A 19,440-nucleotide genomic window follows, 5' to 3' on the forward strand; every position below is an offset into this window, starting at 1 on the left:
AATTATCCAGGTATTATACTAAATGTTTTTTAAATGATCTAATGTCGTCCTTTTAACTTAAATAACCACCATTTACTGAGTGCATATCGTGGGCCAAGCCCTTTTAATGCATTATCTTTAACTCTTTTTTTTTTTTTAAATGTATTTATTATACTTTAAGCTCTGGGGGTACATGTGCAGAACATACATGTTTGTTACATAGGTATACACGGGCCGTGGTGGTTTGCTGCATCCATTTCCCCATAATGTACATTAGATATTTCTCCTAATGTTATCCCTCCCCATTCCCCCAACCCCCTGCTATCCCTCTCCTAGTCCCCCAATCCCCTACAGACCCCAGTGTGTGATGTTCCCCTCCCTGTGTCCATGTGTTCTCATTGTTCAACACCCACTTATGAGGGAGAACATGTGGTGTTTAGTTTTCTGTTCTTGTGTCAGTTTGCTGAGAATGATCACTTCCAGATTCATCTATGTCCCTGCAAAGAACATGAACTCATCCTTTTTTATGGCTGTATAGTATTCCATGGTGTATATGTACATTTTCTTTATCCAGTCTATCATCAATGGGCATTTGGGTTGGTTCCAAGTCTTTGCTACTGTGAACAGTGCCACAATAAACATATATGTGCATGTGTCTTTATAATGGAATGATTTATAATTCTTTGGGTATATACCCAGTAATGGGATTGCTGGGTCAAATCGTATTTCTAGTTCTAGATCCTTGAGGAATCACTACACTGTCTTCCACATGGTTGAACTAATTTACACTCCCGTGTCTCTTAAACCTACACTCAAAAGTAGCAACCCCTTCATCTGAGAGATGTGAGAACTAAGGCTTAGAGAAGTACAGTAACTTGCCCAAGGTTGCAGAGCCTGTCAGTGTTTGAGAGGGTTTTTATTCAAGATCTCTCTGATCCTTGAGCCTGGGCCCCACCTATGGTAGAGGTACCTACTTTGTCATTGCTCATAAATACATGCTTTGGTAAAAACCACTTTAAAGCAAGCTTATAAAAAGACAAGACTGAATTATCTCTAGGCCCTCTCTGTGATTTCTGCAGTGGATCCTAATTTTTAATGTTTATGGTAATTTGCATGGATTAGAAAAAAGTAATGCTTCCAAGACTTAAAAGATTGTTTACTCAAGATATATGTAACAATTTCCATTCCATAGCTTAGATTTTCTCTTGGTAATTATTTTGTCTTTAAGGTTACAAAAACTTTGTTTCAAAATGAAATCTTTATTTGCACGTTCCAGAAGAGCATATTGAAAATAAATTATAGGCACAAATTAATGAAATACATATAAGTGGATGTATTATAAATGTAACAATATTTTCTGTCTTTTCTCTTGTGATATCTTTCTGTTCACAGCATGTTTACAAGACTACACAGATGAATCTGGGACATTAATGTCTCCAAACTTCCCCAATAATTACCCCAGCAACTGGGAATGCATATATAGGATCACAGTGAGAAGTGGCCAACAGATTGCAATGCACTTCACAAACTTCTCCTTGGAAGAAGCCATTGGTGAAAACATTTATACAGATTTTCTGGAAATCAGGTAAGCATTTTTATTTATTTCATTATAATCTTTTTATTATTTATTCTCATGAATAATATTTCTTTGGAAGATTAAGGAAAAATATGGAAATTCTCTGTAAAGCTCCCTGCTGTGTACTTTCCTGCAAGAAATAGAGTTTGTCGTTTGGAGCCTGACTTAGGAGAAATACAGAAATTGTGTAAGATTCAGTGGTTATTTCGAAGTGATTTGTTTATTGGAAATACTTGAAAATAAACTCCAGATTTTATTTGGGCAAAGAAACAGATGTGCTGCTATTCTGAAATGACATAACTTGCTACTGTAGAATACCTATCTTGATTATGTAAAATCAATTTAAATTTTAGGCTGTTTGTTGTTCATTTAATCTAATTATATTATTAAATGATGACTGGATAACCATCTTAAAGTTTTCACAAAGTTTTTGTGTTCAGATAATGAAAGTCTAGACTTGTGAATTTCAGTACAAGGCATTATTCTTTTCTTATTGTCACTTTGAAGGAATGTATTTAAAAAGTTATATTTGCAGTAAAAGTAAGTTAACTTATATGTTACTATCTCTGCTGTCTCTCTATATCACTACTTTGAGCTAAATTAGGCTAATCATTCCGGTTGGCATCTATATCAAATTTTTTATTTGGGATTTTAAATCTGGAATCTTATGTTTTGTAATAAATCTTATTCTAAAATACAAAATAAAGTATTAAAATAACAAATCATTATTGGACTCTATCATGCTAAAATGACATTAATTTTCTTAATTTACAGCAGTTACTCACTGGACTTTGTTGTTGAATAAATCCCTTTTTTTGTTGTTTGAAACAACAAAAATGATAATAAACTAGATTTCAGACCCCAAAAGTCTTTAGGAAAAAAATTATTTCCAGAATTTTGCTAAACATGTCAAATATGATGTATTGAATTTCAAAAATTTCCAAAGCAGGAGGAAAACATTTAAAGATTCTCAGTAAAATAAAGAGATATGTTTATATTTTTAATAAGTATAGTTTATCCTGTTTTCTCTGATACATTTGCCAGAGGCTTTATTTGAGACGGTGAAGATTAAACACATTCTCTTAGTTTGCAATTGGTTATGTAAAATACTATGCCAACCATGAATGATAGTTATTCTTTATTAAGTTATTCAAATACCATTTAATAAAATTTAACACTTAAAATTGTGTTTTGTAGGGTAAGTGTAGTGTTTGAGAGAAGTGCTTCATCTGATGAACTGCTAATGTTTGCAGTCCCAAAGTTCAAATTATGTTAAATGTTAATACAGTAATATTCTCAGTAACCCAATAAATGTTAATTTCTGTATTCTGCCAGAGATGGAGGCTATGAAACTTCACCATCCCTTGGAATATTCCATGGCTCAAATCTACCTCCAACAATCATCTCTCATAGTAACAAACTATGGTTAAAATTTAAGAGTGACCAAATAGACACAAGGTCTGGATTCTCAGCTTACTGGGATGGATCATCAACAGGTAAATAGCAAAGAGCTGTCTTTTATTGGAGAAGCCAATCTGATTGATATCTTGATTCTGGGATTGTCATACTCTGTCCATCATTTGTTCGTTTTTCCCCAGCTGTATTTAAACTTCAATATTGCAAATATTTTTTAATTAGCAGCAGCCATTTCTTTTTAATGGACAAAGGGAGAAAGTTCTAGTTTCTTTTTATCAAGCTGGCTATCCTAGTTATAATAAGGAAATTGCATTAATGAAAATTGAGGCAGGGTGCTGTGGCTCACGCCTGTACTCCCAAACACTTTGGGAGGCTGAGGCATGTGGATCACCTGAGGTCAGGAGTTCCAGAACAGCTTGGCCAACATGGTGAAACCCCGTCTCTGCTAAAAATACAAAAATTAGCCAGACATGGTGGCGGGTGCCTGTAATCTCAGCTACTGGGGAGGCTGAGGCAGGAGAATTGCTTGAATCTGGGAGGCAGAGGTTGCACTCCAGCCCTGGGTGACCCAGTGAGACTCCGTCTCAAAAAAAAAAAAGAAAAAATAAAGAAATTGGAAATTGGGTCTGTATGCTAACTACTCTCTCGTGATGCCATTTTGCTGTGCACTTGATTTAAAAGATAGTAGAGTGGCACCAGTTTGATACAGACAAAAAAAAAAAAAAATCAATTTCCCCAGAAGGAAAAGGGTGTGTGTCATTCCATTTCTTTCTCCTGTAGGTTGTGGGGGCAATCTCACCACTTCAAGCGGCACATTCATATCTCCCAATTACCCGATGCCCTATTACCACAGCTCTGAATGCTACTGGTGGTTGAAATCTAGCCACGGCAGCCCATTTGAAGTGGAATTCAAAGACTTTCACTTGGAGCATCATCCAAACTGTGCTTTAGATTACCTGGCTGTATGTATAATGTTTCCACTGTATCATTCCCTGCTCCCACCTCACTCAACACACAGTGCACTTATTTTTATTTTTGAGAATCAGGAAAGGGGAGCATCTAAACAGAACATTCATGTAAAAATTCAAACAAAATAAAAACATAAAAGAAATTTGGTGAAAATGACCATCTTCGAAGTACAATATATATTACTGAATGGCTAGATACTCTAAGTCTTTGAAATATATTGACTATAGACTATTAAGATATGGTGAAAACCTCCTGAAAGGGGTTATGGGATTTATTATAATCATTTATGTAATTTCCACATATGCATTGAAAAATCACAATTTAGAAGACAGTTTTGGTGAATTAGAGAAGATAATTTGAGTCATGCAACTAGGACTTTTTACAGTACAGCAGCTCACCATTGTTCATTTATTAAAAAATCTAAATAAAACTGTATTAAAGTGTCATAAATCATAAACTATGGAATCAAAAACAAGGAGGACAACTGACAATCAGCTGTGGCATTACGATAGGCATTGAACTTTCAGTCTTCAGCCTTCAACATAGGTTCACACGCTTTCTACTGCTGTATTTATCTGCAGCTTAATTGCCGGAGTTTATGGCCTGAATTTATAAATACCTAAATATAATTTGTAAAGTTATTTTATTTCATGGGTATTCTTATGTCATATATATAACAAAAAATATCTATATATATTTATTATATATAAAGATATATTTATTTAATATATAAATAATAAATGTATACTTGTATGTATAAATATATATTATCAATATATCTAATTAATATTTTTATAATATTTTTATGTATTCATATGTAATTATATATATTTATTTGTAATATACTATCTATATAATAAATAATTATATTTTTTCTTCTTCACTTCTTCTGGATTACAGTCCTTTATATAATGTTTATAGTCTCAACTGTCTAACATTCAAAATGTTTTCTTAAAGGTATATGATGGCCCAAGTAGCAGCTCTCATCTGCTAACTCAGCTTTGTGGAGATGAGAAACCACCTATTATTCATTCAAGTGGAGACAGCATGTTTTTAAAACTGAGGACAGATGAAGGTCAGCAAGGACGTGGCTTCGAGGCTGAATACCGACAGAGTAAGTGGGTGTACCAGTTGTTCAGTACCTAGAGTGGGCCTTCAGACTCTTGAAACAAACTGAAATAAGTGAAACGCATTGGTGTGAGCCACTGAACTTCATCTTCGTTTCTTTTGTGAAAAATTTAACTCCATTTGAGGGAGAAATACTTATGCGTTATTTTTAATCTCATGTAACTAAAACATCTGGCAAACTATAGAAACTTAGAATAGTATTTACTATGCAGAGAGAGTTGCAATTCAGCTAACGTTCAGTGTAACAGAGTAATGACTAATAGTATTTCATTTGCATCACACATTGCAATCTTGCAGTGTACATTATATTATTCCAATGTACATGGTGTTCTATCACACTAGTCTCTACCTTAAAAGATACCTTAAATTTTTAGGGGAAACTGTGGTCCATGTGAGTCATACATGGAATATGCATGTTCTTTACAGTAGAAAAATCTGGCCATTGCAGAAATGCCATTTTAAATCTACTTTTCCCATATACTAACACGGTAGAATTAAATGAACATTGAGCAAAATGTCAAGGGGCCTGGTGTTTGTCTTGGCTCCAACCCTTGAGGTCACTTTTCTTCTCTGTGCCCCCACGGTTTCTTCTTTCAAAAAAGGAGATTAAATTAGATGGTCTCTAAATCTGTCTTCTGGCTCTAGAATTAAATGCTTTTTGAAGTTGGTTCCAAAATGGACGTTCAAGAAAACAATATTTTCTTGAATTTGTTATTTAATAAAGACTTTTACTTTATCAAAGTAAAGTCTTGGTTTTGGAAATATAATTCTACTGAATCAAAATTTGTTCATAATTTTACACAATTATCTTTCCCCACAGAATCAAAATTTATCCATAATTGTATGCAATTATGTGAAAATGGAGTTAAAAGTCACAAAATTGTCTGAATACATATCCCTTGAATTAATTGAAAGAGTAATAACATTTAACCTTGATTGTGTATGAATTTTAAGATTCACATTCAAAATGTGAATCCCCACATTTGGGGACTAGGCTGAATCCTAGTTTTGAATGCTGAGTTTTGGATTTGATACATTTGTTCTTCAGAAATGTATCACTAGTATATAAAAGCTTTCCCAAGTTCTATCAGAGATATGTCTGTTTGACTATGTAATTATTTCTCTAATTTATTACTGCTGTGCTAATCTGTTTCTTGGTTATAATCAGATTATTTAAGAGTTCCTTTATTATTATTATTATTATTATTATTATTCCTGAGATATTTTATTTTTCTCTCATAATTTCAGAACCCTGAAAGTGTAAACTAGTGCACATAAGAGGCAAAATCAGAGCAAACTAGTGAGATTATCTATAAACTTTGTCATGGGAAATTGGAGATTTGCAAATAGTGTAAAATCTGAGCGGTGAAAGCAGCCCATGTGGTTTACTGGAATGGATTTTCCTGGGCCCTGTGTTGCCCCTAGTCATCGAGGCGCATGATACCTCTCTGTCTAATAGGTGCAACTTCTCACAGACCTCTAAAGCAATACAATTACTCTTTACAAATCCTTGATGGAGAAAACAGTGACCTAAAGATTTTCAAACAGAGTGGGTTTAAGTATTCACCCTGTTGCAACAAAGGAATATTTTGAAGACCCAAAAATATACAATTTTTTAAACCAAAGTTATAAAGAGGTGTCCTATCCACCTTCAGAAAGCAGTGCTGTAGTAGAAATACATCTATAAACCACACTTTCAGAGACAACTGTTTACATATAATGTTTGTTTCCCATTCTCTTTTATTGCACGTCCTAGAGATACTGTATTCCTTGTTTAAGTCATTAGGGATGGCTGAACTGGGCACCCAGGATTAGACATACCTAGAGGCATCTGGTGTGGTTTTGTTGAAAACTCAGCTCAAGAAAATGCCACCATTGGATTGAAGACTTTTTTTAAAATTTAAGATTTTCATTTCTTCATTAAATCCTTTATACTCTCTCGGTACTTCCTGATGACTAACAAGAGGAAGAACAGAGCCTTTATTGTGAATTTCACACAGACTTTTGAATGTTCAACTAAGCCATGTTGTTACTCATTTTTAGCATTCACATAGGATTTGGGGTTTTTAAACTGTTGAATTTAAAGGTCAGAATTTCTGTCCTTTCCAAATGTTAACATTAGACAAACAGCAGCACAGAATGTTGAATGCGATTCTCTAACAAACAAATCAGACTGATTCCTGAATAGAGCCAAGTTACTCTGCTCTCCACCAATTCAAGGGAATTTGGTGCCTATTTTAACATGGCTACTTAATTTTCATGACACTTTATTATGAATTCACTTAAGTATTATTTCACATTTCTTCTAAATGGAAATCCTTTCACTATAAAAATACTGCACCAAATTTATGTGTATGTGTGTACATACACACACATATATACACATCATATGTGTATTCCTAATTTTACACAATTGTCTTTCCCCACAGAATCAAAATTTATCCATAATTTTATGCAGTTATCTGAAAATAGAATTAAAAGTCACAAAATTATTGTCTGAATACACAATATCCCTTGTATATATGTGTGTGTTTACATACACACACACACACACATATATAAATACATACATATACAATTTTTTATCTACATTTTTAAAGGAAAATAATCTGTAGCAGTTATGATGTATATAATAGTTGTTCTTAATATTCATGTTTTCTTTCCCCCCAGCATGTGAGAATGTGGTAATAGTCAATCAAACCTACGGCATCTTGGAGAGTATAGGGTATCCAAATCCTTATTCTGAAAATCAGCGTTGCAACTGGACCATCCGTGCAACAACAGGCAATACCGTGAACTATACATTTTTAGCATTCGATGTGGAATATCACATAAACTGCTCCACAGATTATTTAGAGGTATGTATTATAAAGCTCAGTTGATCACTGCATTTTCTGATCAAGGTAGACAAGTCAAGTTAGAATCCATTACGCTTTTTAGAATCAAATCCCTAACTCTGCCCCACACATCTATAACATACCAAACACCCATTGTATTTGAACAGGTATATTTCATATTTAATGTATTAAATTGTCAATACAGAGAACTATGTTTATTTTTAGGTTTCAATGTAACTTCTGGACTGATTGACCTCGTATTACTTAACTTAAATGGAAGGAGAGTAATAGCCTCCATTTTTGTTGATTATTTTTATGTTTGTTCTCTGTGTATAAAAGATCAGAAAATGTTTGGGTATCTTCGATTTATTTAAGATGCAATTTACCTAGTATGAGGTATCATGATTTTTATTCTTGTTTTTATTTTTAAATAATGATGGCCACCAGTAACATTTATTCAACTCTCTGTATGCAATTTTAGGCAATAAATGTTGCTTAAATATTAGGCAACCTTGAATATAAGGTAATCTGCTATTTCTGCAATAAGAAATTTTATTTTAAACAGCTTTTTTTTGATAACTTGCATATGTAACTTTTAGGGCTATAGATTGAAAAGTTATTTTGGCATCTACTTTTCATCAACAGTAAAATCACTTTTTGAGTCATCTAACACGTTACCTTTATTTCTGTCCATATTGTTAATATATAAACTTTTAAAAATCCATATATAATGTTTTCACTGATATCCTTTTTTAAGTGGTAAGTACTTGCTCTGATAACAGGACCTTTTTTTCCTACCTTCCCACCTACCTATAGCATAGTGACTTAATTAAGGTAGTTCCTTTTAAGGTGGTCAGTGATTTTTAGAAGTCTTACTTACAAAGACTTCCAACATCCATTGCATGCAACTCTGGGGTCATGTTTCCGGGGAAAAAAATTATGTTATTCTTGTAAAATGCTCTTAATTGTGTTTTTACAAGTTCTGTAGGAAAACTAGCATTGGTGGAGGTTGTTTGAGATTAACATATATTCCAAATAGCACTTTTTATGAAAACCAAGAGTAAAAACAGCATTCTGTACTTTGAGAGACTCGAAGAGGTCCTGACTATAAGGAGATTCCCTTGTTTTTCAGAGATAATTTTTTTGCAAAAAAATTTGATTTATTAAGTACAGTATTATAGAAATAGCCATAGTGTTTACCCATTAGAAAGTTTTGTTTAACAGTATTCTAAGAAAATATGCCACAACATAAAACAAACTTATAAGCACATACTTGGCAATGGTTTTAAAGTCTACCTTCCTTCATCTAGAGTTCAACTGGTCTTCACAAGCTTAATGGTACTAGGCTGGTCTCCTTTCATTTACCTAGAGTAGGCATCTTTTTCTTCATGTGGTGAAACCTTGTTCGTATTTTAGAAAAAGCAGAAAAGTTGCTTTCAAAGCCCTTTTTTTATACCATGAACAAAGCAGTTGGTCATACCTATTTTTACCAGTTGGGACTATGCTGATTCCCTTCTGGACTGTGGGCTTCTTGAAGGTCTGTGCCGTCTCCTACTAACTTTGTAACCCAGGCACTTATTATACAGGTGGGACATGACAGGAGTTCAGTAAATTCCAGTTGAACTGGATGTCACAGCCATATTTTAGTATCAGTCTAATGATAACTACTAATTAATGAGAAAGATTGAATTCCAAACTGGCTTTTTCGTAAGACCTCATACCAAAGAGTACAATGCTACAACTTTGAACACAAACCAAAATAGAACTCATGACCTTGCCGAACGTTGCATGTACAACAGTATGCCTGACACCATAATCATGATTTCATAAAGTGTAATGGAGAAGCTACAGAGAGAAGGATGCTTTTGAATTGGGCTTTAAAGAAGGCTTTGGCAGAAAGAATGGGGAGGAAATTAGATGAAACATTTCCAGGACCTGGACTCCACTTCTGTGGACTCATTTGAGGATTGAATGGTAACAAAAAGGTATTTAAAAACTCAAATTAAAAAATGCTTGTTCTGACAACTGCAGAATAGCTCATTAGAGCCCCTTATGGATGATGTGTCTGTCATGTTGTGGTCATGCCATTTCTCTTGTGCAACCCTGATGGTGAAAGAGCAAAAATACAAAATGAGAACCAGAAGTTCAGAAAGGCCTTCCAAAGAATGGCACTGTTGCCAGAGGGAGGAGATTGTTTTCCATTTCTGTGAGCCAAGAGGCCAGACCAGAGCAATAGCTGCAATAGCTGGTCTATGATGGAAATTTTAACAGCACAAACAACCATTTAAGTAGAGAAAACTCACAAACACAGAAATCTAGCTTCCATTATTTTAATAGCTTCTTCTAGTTAAAGGGCTTTTTCAGCTGACTTCCCCAAATCCCAATTAAGTGACTGTTACTGGAGCCAGAATTTAGTTATTCTGAATTAATAAAATGGAAACTATAAGAGGACTTAATTAGGTGCTGGTCAGACACTATCCCGCCTTGATGAGAGGTACGGGTTGGTAAAGATCCCATTGGAAACCAAATCCATCCTTTGTTATTTCACCCTCTGAGCAAAACAAAATGTTTCAGATCTGGAAATAAAATATGCCGTGGGAGAAGGGACCATTTGCTTAAAGGAGTAAGACTATTTGCCCATGCAAAGGTGGGGAATCAACCTGAAGAGTCCTGGCTGTATTTTACAACTTGATTTCAGTCTTCCATTTTTATTTTGAGTCTAAGTCTCCATGCAGAAGAGGAGGTTTCTAACAAATAGAAATGGAAATGAAGGATTTGGGAGTGGCTGTATTTTACAACTTGATTTCAGTCTTCCATTCTTATTTTGAGTCTGGGTTTCCATGTAGAAGAGATTTTAAACAAGTGATTGAATGTAGAAATGGAAAAGATGGATTTGGGAGAAATCAACACAGAGATGTTTGGGAAGCCCAGGGCATTTGTTAAATCAACAGGGAGCATGTGTGTAGTGAGAAGAGGAAGCAGGAACACTAAGTGGTGATTGTGTTATGGAAGCCAAGGGAGGAGCCATCGAGAGACGTCGTGGTCCAGAAGGGTCCCTTGGAGATCAGTGTGACTCTGGCCAGATCAGTGTTTGTAGGGTGGTGAGAGCAGGAGCCAGGCAGTGTAAAGAGGCACGAAGAGGAGAGAGTGAGTGTAGACTGAAGTCTAGGTCCCTAAATTCTGAGGCTCTGTGGAACAAACCAGAGTAAGTGATGGCCTCTTTTCTCCAGTCATCATCCTTCATTTCCCTAACTGGTCCTCATCTAGTTCACATGTGTGGGACATACTCCTTTGCACGTTCTCTTGTATTTTAGTACCTCTATAAGTGTGGCCCCAGAATTAGATGCAGCAGTTCAACTAAACCTGGCTTGGCCCAAGTAGGCTGGAACTACATTATCCAGTTCATTATAGTTCTGGTGATGTAGGATGAAGTTAAATGGGGTTTATGGTAGCCAAGTCATAATATTGACCTATATCAAGATGTGTAATCTTCATGTCACTTTTACATTATTATGACTTTATAGCCTTCACGTATATAATTTTAAAAAAATCTAAACAGAGATGTTATTCCTAATAAGTTAGATATGGTTTTATCTGAGAATCCCATCACATCATGACCTCCCTAAATCTTCATTCATTGCTTTTCAGAGCATTATTTATTTGCATATAGACTCATTGGCCTGACCCAGTACTTCTTCAAAAATAATTCATAAAAATGTCAAACAAGATTGCATCTATTTCAAAAACTCTTAAACGATAGGTTCTTTTGGTTAAAATTGATCTATTATTAAGTGCTTTTGGGATAGCACTATTCAAACTACTAAGTAATAAAGCTAACATTTATTCAGCATGTATTCTTTGCCAGGTAATTCTCACAGCAACCCTGTATTATAAGAAATATTATCCCCATTTGATAGGTGAGAAAATGACGCAGATATAGGTTGTCCATATTCAGAAAGATTGTAGGTGTCAAGGCAGGCTATGTACCAGGCACTGTGACTCCGTGCCGATGCTCTCAGCCATCACACCACACACACCAGGGGCACTCTCACAACTTCCAGTCACCCCCACAGGGATCATGGGAGAGTGTTCCCATAGCCCTCAAGTCTACCATTCTATTGACACTCTCGCGAAGAGAAATCAGTGTTTTGCGTGAGTCCATAGATAAGCAGGCCTCATGTATTATCATTTATTATCACCTCTTTCTTTGCTTCATGTGGACAGATTATTTTTAGTGTCTCATTTAGAATTTTTCTAAAAATTCCTGTCAATCTTACTGATCTATGAGATTTTAGACTGAATCTTCCCCCATCTTGGAAGCTGGACTGTTTTCCCTTCAGCCCTGGCAGCACTGCTGGTTCTCTTTGTCTGGGCCCGCACTCTTCATTGCGGCAACGAATCACAGTCTGAGCCACATGAAGAGGACAGGCACATGTGACAGGCTGGTTACTCTAAGAAGGCTGAGACCTCCCGACACGGAGGAGAGGCTGAGAAGCCGGGAGAAGGTGGGAAGCCACAGCAGCGAGGCGAGCTCTCCACTCCCACTTCCTGAAGGCTCTGCTGCTGCTCCCGAACTATTCCCATCCGTTTTCATCTATCTCCCCAAAGGCTTCCTGTGAGTTTCAGCAACCTCAGAATTTCAGCTTCAGCAACATGGCCACCCCAGCTTTGACCCTGTAGGATCATTTATCCAGCACCTGCGTACAACCAGACTTTCCCCTGGTGACAAATTCCCAGCACAGGCAGCTCATGTGTTTGAGCTCAACAGCAAAGGCATGGGTCTAGCCTACCTGTGGACGGTACCCCTTAGAGCACTGCAGCCAGGCCCTCCAGCCAGTGATGTTCACAGATGATGTCCTGGGCAGAAGCAGAACCCTTGAGCAGGGGTATAGGTTCTGCTGGAATGCTAAAACATTTTTTTTAAATTTAACTTTTAAGTGTGCCTACTACTATCAGGATAGTAGTAGTATTAATATTATAGGTATGTTTCTACCTCCTCTTCATTTATGTTACACTCTCTTCTGACAGCATTAATCCCTTCCATGTTTCCATCTGTCTTTTGCCCTAGTCACAGCTTTAAAAATAGTCATTTTTTTCTAATGTCCAACAGATATTTTTCTGTGCTATTTCCCAAAGTTTAGCTAGTTTGTATGTGTACCCATAAAATGGTCAGAAAGTTCCCATGTAGCTCCTTGGTTTGCCCTGATAGTAGTACACATACCCTGAACTTATTTATTATATAGGCAAACATGTCACAGGGGTTTGTTGTACAGATCATTTCATCACCAAGGTATTAAGCCTAGTACTCATTAGTTATTTTTTCAGATCCTCTCCCTCCTCCCACCCTCCACCCTCAGGAAGCCCCCATGCATGTTGTTTCCCCACCATGTGTCCATGTGTTCTCATCACTTAATTCCCACATGTAAGTGAGAACATGTGGCACTTGGTTTTCTGTTGCCTGCATTAGTCTGCTAAGGAAAATGGCCTCCAGCTCCATCCATTTTCTTGCAAAGGACATGATCTCACTCTGTTTTTAGGGCAGCATCGAAAACATTAACTATGAATTAAACACCCACGAATTCCACCAAGATTACAAAATTAGTTCTATAATGACTGTACCTTTCAGTGCTGTGGAATGTAATTCCCTTAAGCCTGGAAAAGCTCAGTGAGAGGAGTTGACTCTTTTTATCTTCTAAACTGGAATTCCACATCTCTTCATTCGGTTTCAGAATCAAACTAGGCATATTTCTACCTCCTCTTCATTTATTTTACACTCTCTCCTGAAAACATCAATCTTGTCCATGCTTCCGTCTTTCTTTTGCCCTAGTCACAGCTTTAAAAATTGTTATTTTTTTTCCCTAAGGTCCACAACGGATATTTTTCTGTGCCATTTCCCAAAGTTTAGCTAGTTTGTATGTGTACCCATAAAATGATCAGAAAGTTCCCATGTAGCCCCTTGGGTTTCTGCTTAGATTGATTTCTTTAGAGGCTTCTCCTTTTATTGCCTCCCCCAAAATTATACCTGATTGTGTAGTGAGAATTTAGTTTTTCAGAATTTGTCAATTTCCTAGAACTTTCTTTCCTTTTCAACTTTTTCGTTTGTTTATTTATTTTTAATCCATAGGTTTATATTTTGTTTTGAAGTTTAAATCAAAAAATCTTAGTCCTGTTAAGTGGTCAGCCATCACAGGCTCCAAGTTAAGGCAAGTCAATCACTGTCTCCTAGTGTTTTGGTCACTTCCATATTCACAACCACTTCTTTGCTGTCAGAATTAGTCCAGAGTTGTGCTTCTCTTCATGATCTCCTTTATATGAGGAGAGCATATAAAGAATTCAACAAATGCTACACTTTTTTGGGAACAAGACATCTCATAGGTATCCAGATGGTTGAAATGGTCTCCTGGTTGCCACCCCTGTATATCTCTTTTGGTACATTAGTGTCGATAGATTTCCTTTGCGAAAGATTTCAGCCTCTACTGAGAAGAAGCTGATATGGGAGGATAAAGTCCTTATAACTGGCTACCAAGTCTGGCTGCATTACAGAATCATCTGGGGATCTTATTAGAAAAACGTATACCTAGACCTCACTGCAGACTTAGTCAAATCCTTGAGGCTTCTCCGAGAGCGAATCTTGCACAAGCCCCTACTCCAAACTTGAGACCGCTGTTTAGAGCCCACTTCCACCGAGAGAGCCTGTTTTATCCTCACTTCAGATATCTCTCCTGGGAAGTGAAAAGTATCTTAATAGGCATCTTCTTAACGTACCTTTTTGTCTGCTCTTAAATGTTACTTTTCAATGAGGACTTACTTTTCCATTGCTCTGGCTGAGTTATGTCTCACGAAGACCTTGTCATACTGTTGATTTACCTCATTATATTAAAAATGTCAGTCACTTTGCTGTTTTTGTATTCTGACTCTAAGCTTTCTCCCCATTTTCCTCGTTGGGCACCTTGGCCACTATCATCTTCCGTTAACTTATTTTCTTCCTTTTTATTCCTTCTGCTTTTCCACTAAACTCCCTTTCAAGGCCTCATGATTGTGTGGGGGACTTCTGTCAAATGCATTTCCCTCCAGTCGTTATAACATGCATTTCATCTCTTGCCAAATCTTTGCTGATGTCATCCTGTTCACCCCAGATGTTTATATTCCAAGTGGAAGAATGGATAAAAAAACATCACCAGTATCCCTGAATCTTTCAGTGTCACATCCATACTGCTATGTGTATAGCCTGAAAATCATTTTCCATATACCACGACGGGGAAACATCAGGCACACGGACTATTTTCAGTACTTAAAGTAATGCTAGCTGTTATGGAGAACTCATAAATTCTCAGCGCTTACTGCAACACAGGGTTGTTTCTAATCGCATGAGAGGCAAATCCAGGTGTTCCTGGCTTCCATGTGGTACTCCATGAAGCCAGAGGAAGGGGAAGTCAATTTGGGGAAGCCACATAACTGTCTGTGCCACAAATGTTGATAGATGTTTCACAGATAGAGACCTATATTCTACTAAGTCTGGGATATGCCAGATTAAACACAATTAAGCAGGGTTTGTTTTTTTGTTTTGAGTTTGACTTCCTCAGGCTGTCACTATTCTAAATATGCATTCTTCATTCACTTATCCATGCATCCAATCAGTAGGCTATATTTTAGATACCTAGGCTATGGACATGTGACTATTTTATCATCAGTTTTCCTTGTCATGATGAAGGAAAGAGACGTTAATCAATTTATCACACAATAAAAATTTAACCACAGGCTACGTTAAGTGCTGGGAGGGAAAGTTATAGTGTACCCAGAAGGCATGAGATGGGGACTGAGCTCCCCTGTGGGTCAGGAAAGGCCTCCCTGAGGATGAATAACATACCAGGTATCAGGAGGCTTGAGATGTGAGGAACTGGAAGGAGAGCAGTGTGAGGCTCTAGGGCGGACAGGCACCTGGCCGGCAGAGCATGGTAGGTACATTAAGAGTGTCCGTGACCTCCTGGAGAGCAGCAGGAGGTCTTTCAAGGGCGTGGTCAGATCTGCACTTTTAAAGCAATCACTCTGGTTACCAGAGTAAATACTGGAAGGAGGTAAGAGTAACAGTGGAGACACAATAAGGGGAATGCTGTAGGCCAAGGGAGGGAGTGGGCTCCAGCTCTTCACCATTGCTGGGGTGGAAGCATGTGATCGAAGGATTTCAGAGCACTTAGGAGGTACAGTTGACAGAGATGGATGAACAACAGGATGAAGGAAAGGGAGACCTCAGAATATAGCCTGATAGATACAACTGCACGCAGGGACAACCACCAGGGGAGGTTAGTCCCAAAAAGATTGTCCTTGCCCAGAAGTCTGATGAATGAACATCTACTGGACATTTGTATTCCACAGAACATTCTCAGGAAAACATTATTCTAGAGATATTTTCCAAGTTGATTTCATTTTCCCCTCATACAAACAAGCAAACTTTTAAGTTCATGAGGTATTAGCGAGTTCTTTGCATCTCAGATGTTTATTTGGGGAATTACAATAATATTTGTCATTAATGAAATGCCCACCTTGTGGGCTAGACACTACTGCAGATGCTTTGATAGATCTAATTGTCTATCCTCATAGTAGTTCAGTAATTGAGTATTATTATGCTCACAGGAGAATGGGGACTGAGATGGGGAACCATACTCAGTGCAGGAAATGTCATCACTGCAGGAAGTGATGAGCCGACGTTCACACTCAGTGCTGCATGAATAGAGTGTGGGCTTTGGAGCCCGCCTTTACCAGTTATGATCTTGGGCAAGGAATTTAACCTCTGGCTGCTTTGGTTCTCTCGTGTGTAAAATGGGGGTAATAATCCACAGACCTGGAAAATATTGAGTCCTCAGGAAATGCTTATTATTCCCATTCCCCCACACTCCTTCTGGAGAGAGCCCAACTCCTGCCTGGTGATTCAGCCTCTTCCTGGGAAACTTCAGGAGATGGTTTGTCATTCTTACACCGGCCGACCTCCATCTCTTGGAAATGCCATCTCCTTCCTTGTGACCTGTCAGGAGCAGTGGCTCCTCCCTGGCGAGGTCTATCTTCCCCTCTGGGCAGAGTTCACATTTCGTTTTCTTTCTCTGCCAAGTTCTCTAAATTGATTCATGGACTTCTCCATAAGGGCTTTGCTTTCTCTCTGTGCCCTCAGAATCTGTTTAAAGGCAAATTTCTTCTGTCCTTGTAAAGACTTGCATCTGCCCTAATAAGTGAAGCAAAATCAATGTTTGTATTTGCAGTGTATGTCACTGCTGGTCACATGATGGCATAACAGATTCCAAACAGGTGCCAAGGACAATTCTTCAGTTTCCAGATTGCTTGATTTAAAGGTAAACCCCAGTCTATAGCTCCCTATTGAAAACAGCTCGAGGCATTGTGCTTTCTGTTTTTCTAGAGGGGAGTTGCTGGAATTAGACCTACTTCAGCCAGCACTCTTCTATCTGCTGACTACTGTGGAATGCTAATAATAAAGATATAGGCTGGGTGTGGTGGCCCATGCCTGTAATCCAAGCACTTTGGGAGGCTGAGGTAGGCAGATCATCTGAGGTCAGGAGTTTGAGACCAGCCTGGCCAGCATGGTGAAACCCCATCTCTAGTAAAAACACAAAAAATTATCCAGGCATGGTGGCATGCACCTGTAGTCCCAGCTACTTGGGAGGCTGAGACATGAGAGTCACTTGAACCTGGGACGTGGAGGTTGCAGTGAGCCGAGACCATGCCACTGCACGGTAGTCTGGGTGACAGAGTAAGTCTCTGTAAAAAAAAAAAAAAAAATAGTAACTCCTTTAGTACTCACAAGATAATGTCTTATAGACACCCAGACTGCATGATAGAATATACTGAATTTGTAGTCTCTGTACCTGTTTGGTATAACATAGTGCTTCAGAATGAAGTTTAAACTCAAACTCCACTACTTAGTAGCTAGGTGACCTAGGGCAAGTTCCTTAGCGCCTAATGTGCCTCACTTTCCCCTTCTGTAAAACAGAGTAATCAGAGTCAATGAGTTCATATATGTAAAGAGCCAAAACAAGGTCTGGCAAATAGTGAACACTTCTATGAATGTTCACTGTTATTATTTGCATTGATGCGGATGTGAGAGAAGCACCCCAGTAAGGTGTAGAGAAATTCACAAATAGAAAGCCTTCAATTCTTTAGGCTGAGATATAATTAATGATTCATTTCTCAAGACATTTAATTTCCCTCTTGTTTTCTGCCTGCAGCCTGCATGGCTAATGCATTTTGACACTTCTCACTAAGGATAAATGACAAATGATAAAACCAACAATTTTTGTCCACTTATCTTACTAGATGCTCTGTTAAGAAAAACAATGAAAAAAACATTAACTTCAGTGACAAACAGGAGCGTTGGATATTTTCCCTATCATTTTAAAAATTGTTTTGGTTACTCTCTATCATTACAGAGAATAAAGACTTGCTGTATCCTTGAATTTAACAACACTTACTCTTTTTTTTTTTTTTTTTGAGACAGAGTCTTTGTTTCCTAGGCTGGAGTGCAGTGGCGCAATTGGCTCACTGCACCTCCACCTCCCCGAGTTCAAACGATTCTCCTGCCTTGGCCTCCTGAGTAGCTGGGACCACAGGCTCATGCTACCACACCCAGCTAATTTTTTGTACTTTTAGTAGAGACAGGTTTCACTATATTGGTCAAGCTGTTCTCAAACTCCTGACCTCAGGTGATCCACCCACCTTGGCCTCCCAAAATGCTGGGATTACAGGCGTGAGCCACTGTGCCCAACCAACAATGTTTATTCTTAAGAATTGCCAATGAAGGAAACAGGAAAAATTCTTCTTGAGTAGTTGATGCCTTTCAAAATATTAAATTACTAAACCTCTACTTACCTCAGTTTCCAGAACTCTAAAATGGAGATAACAATATTACCTGAATTACAGAGCTGCTAGGAATTTTAACTTAGAATAATGACCAGCACAGAGTGCTAATACATATTATCTACTGTTATTTTTACATAAACATAGTCTCATGGAATATTTATTGCTCTCTGAAGCAGCAGACCCCAGCCTTTTTGGCACCAGGCACTGGTTTTGTGGATGACACTTTTTCCACCGACCAGGGGTGGGGTGGGGGGGATGGTTTCTGGATGACTGAAGTACATTTCATTTATTGTGCATTTGATTTCCATTATTCTTATATTGTAATATATAATGAAATAATTATTCAGGTCACCACACTTTAGAATCGGTGGGACCCCTGAGCTTGTTTTCCTGCAATATGATGGTCTCATCTGGAGGTGGCGGGAGACAGTGACAGATCATCAGGCATTCGATTCTTATAAGGAGTGCACAGCCTAGCTCCTTCTCATGTGCAGTTCACAATAGGTTAAACTCCTGTGAGAGTTTAATGCCACCAGTGCCTGTCTGGGGATTGGGGAACCTGCTCTGTAGCGTTTTGCAGTAAATAAATCTGTGGTTTCCAGAACTGCCTTCCCAATTGTAATTAACATTGACTGGCCCCACTCTGTTGAAAGCAGTGCTCTTCTCCTGCTT

General features: G+C 37.7%; 1 protein-coding gene across 2 annotated transcripts in view; it reads left to right on the plus strand.

Moving 5' to 3' along the window:
• The window catches only part of CUBN (cubilin), a 290,819-nt gene that overhangs the window by 78,455 nt on the left and 192,924 nt on the right, over positions 1–19,440 (plus strand). For both annotated transcript variants that reach the window (XM_021675689.2, XM_021675690.2), the window contains 5 exons: positions 1,372–1,564; positions 2,891–3,051; positions 3,752–3,933; positions 4,898–5,054; positions 7,739–7,926. In XM_021675689.2, coding sequence (XP_021531364.2) covers positions 1,372–1,564; positions 2,891–3,051; positions 3,752–3,933; positions 4,898–5,054; positions 7,739–7,926 — 881 coding nt within the window. The remainder of the gene's footprint in view (positions 1–1,371; positions 1,565–2,890; positions 3,052–3,751; positions 3,934–4,897; positions 5,055–7,738; positions 7,927–19,440) is intronic.

Source organism: Aotus nancymaae, unplaced genomic scaffold (assembly GCF_030222135.1).
Source record: "Aotus nancymaae isolate 86718 unplaced genomic scaffold, 86718_ANA_hifiasm-v0.15.2.pri h1tg000077l, whole genome shotgun sequence".
Classification (NCBI taxonomy): Eukaryota; Metazoa; Chordata; class Mammalia; order Primates; family Aotidae; genus Aotus; species Aotus nancymaae.